Source organism: Phragmites australis, chromosome 7, assembly GCF_958298935.1.
Source record: "Phragmites australis chromosome 7, lpPhrAust1.1, whole genome shotgun sequence".
In the NCBI taxonomy this organism is placed as follows: domain Eukaryota; kingdom Viridiplantae; phylum Streptophyta; class Magnoliopsida; order Poales; family Poaceae; genus Phragmites; species Phragmites australis.
In genome coordinates this window covers 37,987,134-37,996,291 of record NC_084927.1, presented here as the reverse complement: position 1 = coordinate 37,996,291, position 9,158 = coordinate 37,987,134, and the positions used below count along the sequence as shown (strand labels likewise).

Below are 9,158 nucleotides of genomic sequence, written 5' to 3'. Positions count from 1 at the left end.
TAGGAGACAGACTAGGAGGCTTACTTGTAATTACCTGTAATTCCTATTGGTAACTTTGAGTTTTGGCAATCTGTATCTCTTTTGGGACTGCTTTTTCTGAGGAGCTTTTCTAAGAAGCTGGCTATCTTGAGAAGTCATTGTCTAGAAAATCGACTGCTGAAGAAGGTGGCACTTTGGCCACCTTGATTTTCTTTCGGAAGATTATCTGTCCTGAGTGTGTAATGACTATTATGCCCCTAAATTGTATGGACTTATTTGGCTTCTAAATAAGCGTATATGCCATTATTTTTATTAATTTTTTACAACATTCTAGTATGAGTAATTTCATATATAAACTATGATAACAAAAAAAGTTCGATCTCTCCCTCCAAAATAGCAAAACCAACTTAAACACTAGTAATCATTGAGTCCAACAAAATAGTAGTCAAGTCTAGTACCAATGATCATGGTACCAAAGCAGTGGTAATAGAATCATGCTATGTGCCCATATCACTTCCATCTCTCGCACTACTATTATCCATGGTATCTTTGGTAGCTTGAGCGTTTGCATCCTTATCAGCATAGTTTTTAAAATGTACATCGTCAATTGCACAATCCCTAATAAAATTATGAAGAGCCAATAGAGCAGTTATGATTTTTGATTGCTTACCTATTAGATAACTAGACAAGTTTAAGATAATGCATCACTTCATCTTTAGAATTCTGAAGCAATGCTCGTTCACATTCCATAAGGATGAATGTGTATGGTTGAACACCACCTTCAATCCCATTGGGTGGTGACTCTAGTGGAATTCAGGCACATGATTGACCCTTGTGTGATGTTAGAAAACCCTTTCGGTTAGGATATCCTGAATCCATGAGATAATTTTCATAAAAATCTAGGCTCATTTTTTTCTTGCTAGAAGCTGACGAGAAGAGGACCATAATTTGCCCATAAAAGAAATGGAAAAAATGGAAACACGCAAGGTTGACACCATGCTATTGGTAATTTCCATAACACTTTTATTTGTTAGGTCATGACTTTTTATGGGCTCCCTTGTTCGCTTGATAGTCTCTGGGAAAATTACGGCCCTCTTTGGGACAGCTTCTAGCGAGAAAAAGTCGCTTTTCGCCTCCAAACGAGGCGCTTCTCGCCCGCTTCTACTAGACTCGATTATAGTATGAGCCCTCATTGTATTCGTTGTGGCACCATAACAAGTTGAGCTCATCCAAGTGCATATGTCAGATAAGAAGGCTTGGAAGTCGAGAGCCTCCATCCATATTAAGTTGGAGGACTTCTATAACTTGGTCTCCCTATCGCACTACAGATGGACAAGTCAATTTCAACAAGCACACCAAGTGTGTTTAGTTGTGGCCTAATGAAGACAAATTTGAGCCCCTGCTAGTTGTGGCCCATGAAGACAGTCATTATCTTCTGTTGTGAGTAGCCAACATGCCCATGTATTGCACCAGATCTCAAATAAAAAGAATTCATAAATATTACTCGTTGATTAACTCATTTTTCACATAAAAATAGTTGTATTTAAATGTACAAGATCCATGTCATAAACCATATATAGTAATACGATACACCTGAATATAATTGTGTACAAATAATCCACCCTCCACAGAAGATCCTCTGTGCCAGAACACACAAAAACCAATCTACAGAAGATCATGTAAGGTGAATGTGGTACAACCTATGACCATCACCAACACGGAATCCATCTTTTATAGCATAAACGAAAAATAACAACGATATGGAATTTTCCGTTATTTTTCTTTACATAAATTGACATAAGTGGCTTCTCATATCTTTGTGACCTAGATTCATTGGTTACTAATGGTAACATCTGTTGACGCCATATGATTGCCTGTCTAGCCACGTATCATTGCTATCATTGCTTCATTTAGTCACATTTGACATCATTTCATCCCTCTCCATTGGGCGATAATTTCTAGCCTCAAGAGGGCATGCAATAATTAATGATTATAATACATGATGACCTTCAATAGTCGAGATTCTTCACAAAATTATCTTTCTAATTTCATTTATTTATAATGGTGTTCTAAATTGAAGAAACAAGGATTAACATTAGATTTAAATTGTGTATCATTTATCCTCACCGCTTGGCGTATTTGGTTATCGCGGAACGATGTCATTTTCAATAGCCATCGCGTCAGCTCTGACACCCTGATGGCCCAGATTAGGGAGGACGATGCACGATGGTGCGAAGCCAGGGCGAAAAACTTGTTCGTCCTTTGGGAGTGGTTGCGCATGTTTGGCTCGGTGCTCTAATCCTGTTACGGCTCAAGTTCATAGAGATTGCTTCAGTCATGTAATAGCTTCTTAAGATGATCCTTCTTTTGACCGGTTAACGGCCGTGGTGTAATAACTTTAACTGTATTTCTCTTCTTAATACAAAGATACGCAGCTGTAGGATCGAGAAGGCCGACTAGAGGGGGTAAATACGCGGTTCTAAAAACTATCTATCAATTTAACCAATAAAGATGCAGAATTAAAATGATCAGTTACAACATATATAAAACCCCCAAACTCTATGTCTCAACAAAGTGACCAATTCTATATCTATGTCAAGGTTTGCAACCTAGGGTGATATGTAAGTAATTATGATTCTAAGAACATAAATTGCACAAGGTAAATTGTATGAAAATAAATATCACAACATAGAAGTAAATAGCATGAGATGAAAGTAAATAGCACAAGACATAACACCCGAAGTTTATCCCGTGGTATTGGTAATTTACCGATCACTCCTAATCCACGTTGAGGTGGGTTCAAGCCTTTAAACGCTCCTCTATCAAGTATGTGATTCTCATCACGAGAAGAGGCTCTCCACGAGCAACTTAATCTTGAGCCGATTAATCCTCCAATGAAACACTCACTACCTCGATTCCACTAAAGTTACACTTTACCTCTCCGGCAAGGCGTGCACAAAGCCTCTCAGAATCACCATCGTGGTTCCTTCACAAGCTTCTTTGAAAGGCTTAACGGCGCAACCACCTCCAAACCGTCTAAGAGGCGGCAACCTTCAAGAGTAACAAACCAAGACGAATTCGACTCTCACCAAATGCCTAAAACTCAATTTCTAATGCAAATGCACTTGATTCTTACCTCACAACCCTCTCTATATGCAACACATGCATAAATATGTGGAGAAGACTTCACTTTGCCCAAGGATGCTCATTGGGGGCAGAAACTCACCTACAAGCCATTGGACATGTGGTATATATAGGCCACAACCCTAAATATAACCGTTGCCTAAAGGCTGACTTCTCTGCGCATCTGGCGGTCATAGCGCAATACAATTGGCGACCAGACCACCACTCGACAAACGGCTCTAAAACTAACTGTTACAGCATTTTCACCTTTCCAACGGTCAGACCGACCCTCTTGGCAGTTAGACCGCCACCTTGGCGGTCTCTCAGAGAAACGGCGATAACTTTTGAACACTCAGAGAAATGGCATTGGACAAACAGCACTGCAGATACTTAGAGAAACGGTGATAACTTTTGAACCCGATGTCTGATTTATGTGATCTTGAACTCTACCGAAAGCTTATTCAGAGGGCTACATATCCCAACTAATTGTTTGACCTCAAACCTATTGGATCAAACCTAAAATATAGTCTAAAGATCCACCACAATAAAAACTACATGAACCTTAAACTTTTTCAAAATAAATTTGCAGCCTAAAGGTCTCATGTGACCAAAGGTTAAAGTATTCACTATGACCACTTGCAAAACATATTTGCAAACTTAGTGGCATACCATAAGAAGTAGGAATATGGACTTGAGCTATTTGCAAAACCTATTTGCAAACTATAGCATCCTACTAAAGAGAGTATGCACATGCAAGATTGAGTTTATCGACATATGGTAAAACTCAAGCAATCATCAAGACCCCTCTTAATAGTACTGCATTTATCCTATCAATCCGGTCATTCCTCTTTTTTAATCATCATTGACCGATAAAAGAAAATGCCCTACATTTTATACATTTGCCTTGAGCTAGCCATCCCGTTGGACTTGACGAACACATCATCTGAGTCCTGATGTTTTTTTAGGTTATCATCAACTCTTCACTTGAGCTTAATGATGATGATGATGTTCATCCTCACTTCCCATCTCGATCATCTCTTGATCTTCCGAAAGTTTGATGAAGTTCACTTGATTGCTTTCTATGCACCAAGCATGAGAGACTTTTTTTTCAAATCATCTTCATTCGGTACACCACCGGAGTATGAACCGCAAGCATCAAGCACACAAGTTGTTCACTAAACTTGTCTTAGTCTTACTCTTCTAACTCGACACATTGAATATCTCAATTCAATATTTTCCTTCATATGAAACATAACCCCAACTTACTCTCAATCACATAACACATGGGTTAGTCCATAAAACTCAATTGATAATTTCATACCTTTAGTTACTTGATCTCCACAAGTAAATTTGGTCTTCACACTTATTGTCAATATTCTTAAGTACATCCTCAAACTCTGAGGTCTTTTCCTCTCTAGCTTCCTGTCTAGCTTCTTCTTCTTCACATAAACATCACTTAGAGCTCAATGAACTCGATGCATATCTTTTGATCTCATGACATTCCTCAATCAATACATATTTTATCACTTATACATCTCCTATAAAATATACTATAAATAATTCTCAACATAATTGTTAGTTCATAGGTATTATCACAATTTACCTGAGCATTACCTAGAGCTCATTCATCTTAATGCATTTCTCTTGATCATATAATATACCTCAATGAATCCATACTTAATCCTCCATGCATCACCTATAGAAATTATCTACTAACAATTCTGAACACAATTATTAATCTATAGGTATTATCATTAATTATCAAAACCATATTTAGAGGCTAGATACACCTTCAACAGCTCTCCAACGTATTTGGAAAAAAAATTGTATAACAGCCGACAGTATGACATTACATCTCTAAAACCTTCCAAGTAGGACTTCCAACTGTGAGCCCAAAATTTTTTGGTTATGGGTGAAACACGCCACTGCCTCTACTTATTTTGGTTCTTAATTGTCTGTTTGCCCTTGTGAAATTCCACTTTGTACTGTTTGCAGATTTCTTTTTAAAAAAAAAATGGGAAAAGGCAGTGCCACCACATGGCGTCAAAAAACAAAGGTTCAATGATACAAAGTGAATTCTAAACGAAGGCCTAAATTCTAATTGGTTAGTTCAGGGATATAGTTCAAGTTTAAATGAGAAAATCTACTACTAAAGAAGAAATGGGAGCCAAAGATCAAAAGATGTGATAGGTTACATTGTGCATGTTAACTATTTTAAAAAATCTTTAATCCATATGAAATGCCTTACCAAATCTTGGTAACCATTATTGCATTTCAGTCTTGTTTCCCGTCATGTGTAGTACATCTAGAAAGTAAAAACTTTTAGAGCCTTCCCCAGACCTTTTAAAGTATTGCATATGTTGCCCATTTTTGTAAGTGCAAATGCAGCATGCCATTGAAAGGAAATTGGATGACAGATTTTAAATCATTGATGCGGAACTCTTTTATCTCATCTTTTGTACTCAGCTTTAGTAATAGAGATAGTTGTTTTGCAGTCCGATCTTCCTAACTATTTTTCTTCTCGTGTTACAGGTAAAATGGGCCGTACCTCTGCCGTCGTAGATCAACCTCAACAAAAGAAGGTTAAAACTGAAACAGAAAGAAGTGAAGATAAAATGGCCACAAGCACTAGCAAGACACCAAGACCAAGAGGGAGGCCAAGGAAATCCTAGGGAAAGCAGAATAGCTTGAGAAGGGTAAAACTGAAAATAAAAGCAGTACTTCATCATTGTGTTTGTAGAAAGCTCAGTGTGAGGAGAAGTGCTAAGTGATTGTGGACATCTTGGTTCGTGTGCTTTTTTCCCTGTCTTGTGTGTTCTGTATTTTTCCCAAACTTGATATACATTTTTTACTGGTTGCATTTTTTTCAGGCTCGTACATGTGGTTGTGTGTGGTTTTTGTTGTCCTCAAAGATGTTAGCTTTGCCCGGTATGAAAACTTTGGTGCTGTAAATCTTTTCAGCATCGCCATTTTGTTTTGAACGATGATAATTCTGGAGGTGATGCCCCGTGAGTTGCACAAACCAACAATTTTATACAGTTATCTCAATGCTTGGAGTTACATGTAAATAATCAGTTCATGACAAAGCAAAATAGGGTTGCATAATATAGTAATTCTTGAGTAAAGTAGTATGTCGTTCCATGCACACTTTTCAGGCAGATCAATCCCAGATGCTGTAAGTCCCCTCCTCGTTGTCGGGACGGCGAGTTTCCTGGAGAAGAATGCTCAGCAGATTAGCATTACAGGTTGATAGCATGACTTGACTATTGCTGCAAGGATGTTGCAAGGGACATAAGGCTACCAGCCTACCACTGCTGGAGTGAAGGTGAGCGCAAGCTCGATCTCTCTGCAGCAAGGGACATAAGGCTACCACTGCTGGAGTGAAGGTGAGCGCAAGCTCGATCTCTCTGCAGTATTTCTCGTCTTTGACGATCCGGTGAACGGCAGGAGGAAGGCTGCCTTCCTGGAGCACGGGCTCCAATGGTATCCTGAGAGTCCAGAGGTACAGACAGGTGAACAAACGATAGTCAGGTGTAGAGCGAGAAAATCAACAGCTGAAAATTCAGTAAAGGCTTGGTCTTCTGAACTTTCTGCATGAGCAGCAGACTTGAAAGATCCATTCCAATTCTGTACATGCAGAGTATCTAACGGATACTTACGTCACTTCACCGACAAAATCATCATCCGTGAGGGCATAACTATCCATGATCTGGACAATGAGCTGCGAGGTGTCGTCAGAGATGGTGAAGACGAAGGTCTCATTCCATTCGGGTTCGCTTCATGCTCCTGAATCAGTAAATTGAAGCGAGATGCGAGATTTCAATGGGGGGGGGGGGGGATCAAGAGTCTGAGAAACACTTTCCCCTCATATTCTTGTGTAGGAATGGATAGGTTGAGCTGGAGTGGCACATGAGAACATGCCCGGTTCCTCTAGTAGCAGCATCTGGTTCAGACTTGATGGTAGCGTTTGCAGGGCACCAATCATCAGTTATGAAAAGAGTCAGGCCTATGTTAGCAACCCTTAGGAAAGAAGGTGCTAGAAGAGGCAGAGGAAGAGGTCTAGGGGTAGAAGAAGCACAATAGCATAGGGAGATGGGAGAAAACAAGTTAAAATATATTTTAGTTTATATGTGATGAGTGATCGATAAGATTGTCGATTTGGTTTATCAAGTTTCTGATTGTCTAAGATGTGCAGAGGGTCCGTATATTTGTTTGGATAATCCGCAGAATTGGAGTTAACTGGGATTTGCGGAGTGTCCGCATATTTTTGCAGAGAGTGTATTTTTGTGGAGTGTCCGAATATTTTTGCAGAGAGTCCGCACTTGAACTGTGTTTTTAGCAATAATGAATAGTGTTTCCAGCTCTGAACTTCTTCTATGTATTGGAACTTTTTAAGAAGTGCTTTGAATTGAATTGAGGTTTCAAGTGATTATTTTTATAATGGATTAATTGGAGTTAGAGTTGGAGATATGTGTTTGCTTGTCTTATGGTGTGCAGATAACGAATGCAACTTGGAGATCGATGAGGGATGATCGGAGCTAAGTGAGGAGCTTGGTGCCAAACGATCGAGGAGGTCGGATGGAGTTAAAGATGATCCTAACAGTACATATGGAAGCGAGCAAGACATGAGATAAAGGATGATGAAGGCGGCGTGTTGACGAAGTCAAACGAATAGTATGCTGGTGCAAGTAACAAGGCGCCCCGTGGAATCGAGAGCGGGAGAAACTTGTCGGTGGTAAAAATCGCAAGATAGAGTACACGCGTCGATATTAGAGCACTTGCTTAGTTTCATGGTTTGGTCACAAAATCGCGGGATGACTGAAGGGTCATGTGGCATCATCGTGAAACTTGCGTTGAGGCGAAGCTAAGTCGTGAAGAAGTTGTGACCGTTTGATAGACAGGGCAAAAAATGAACTAAAATACCCTGATAGTAGATAGAAGTGTATTATCGATTATGAGTATTTTAGGAAAAAAAACTTAAGAGGAAAGACACCTCTCTAAGTCTATAAATAGAGGGGTATTACTATACAGAGAGGGGAAGCCAGCTATTTGAGTGACTAGATATAGGTGTTAGAGAAGATAAGAGGGTAGTCTTAGCCTTTGTAATAGGTTAGAGTTTTTTTTGAGAAATCTCTATCTCCTTCTAGTATCCTGCTTTTGATTGCGCTTTATATTAGATGAAGATTTTTCGCTATATATTTATGTTGCGTTTTGTTATAATTCTCTTTTAGAGTTGCGTTAGATGATTAAATAGAAGAAGTTTATATATATTACAAGACATTTGTAAGACGACCAAATAGAAAAATAACATATATTTTATAAAAAAAATTATTAAAACATCTATTCACTCTTTCTAATAATCACTCTCGATCCCAAGCTAGGGGTAGAAGCTAGAAAACGGTTCTGTACATGCTGATCTCCTAAGCTCATCCTCTGTCTAGTGGTCTTTTGTACTCGCTGGCTGGGCCAGCCAGGGGGCACCAGCCGGGGCGCCTGACAGCCTACAAGACATCCTAGTTTAGTTTGGGCTTCACTAACCACTTGTGCGGTCCAGGCACATACTGCGTTTCCTCTCTCAAGACACACAGGACAGGAGGAGAGGATTTGATTTTGTTTTCCATCTCTTTTGCTTTTGCTTGTGCGTACAAGCCAATTCCGGCTCGAAGCAGTGCCGTGCAATCATCATCTCTAAAGTTTTCCTTCCTTATCAACAAACCATTTGAAATTGGATTGGATTTCGCAGGAATTTAATGTAAAAACGAATCAAGATTCTTGTGAAATTTGAAGTGTAAACAACAGACTCATACCATGGTGTAGGGTTGTCCGTTTGGCGCCACCAAACAAACACCAACACGTTGCATTGGAATGAGTCCACGACACGTGGGTCCACCAACCTTTTTCCTTTCCTTTCTATTTTCTACTTTTTTTTATCGAAAATAAATTTTATAGAACTCAATAAAAAAAATACTCTTATATAATTCTGATTTATATCGTACATCCTTGATCTACCAGCTAAAAATGATACGTAATACGTATCACGCTAAAAACGAAGTCTT

At 39.1% G+C, this 9,158-nt stretch overlaps 1 protein-coding gene across 1 annotated transcript; it reads right to left on the bottom strand.

Annotated features, from left to right (window-relative positions):
- Positions 1-6,262: 6,262 nt before the first annotated feature.
- LOC133925655 (elicitor-responsive protein 3-like) lies at positions 6,263-6,880 on the bottom strand (the record flags this gene model as incomplete). The annotated part of the gene is made up of 3 exons (XM_062371510.1): positions 6,263-6,313; positions 6,473-6,590; positions 6,762-6,880. Coding segments are annotated over 3 exons (288 nt in total), but the record flags the coding sequence as incomplete, so codon positions are not given.
- Positions 6,881-9,158: the final 2,278 nt, after the last annotated feature.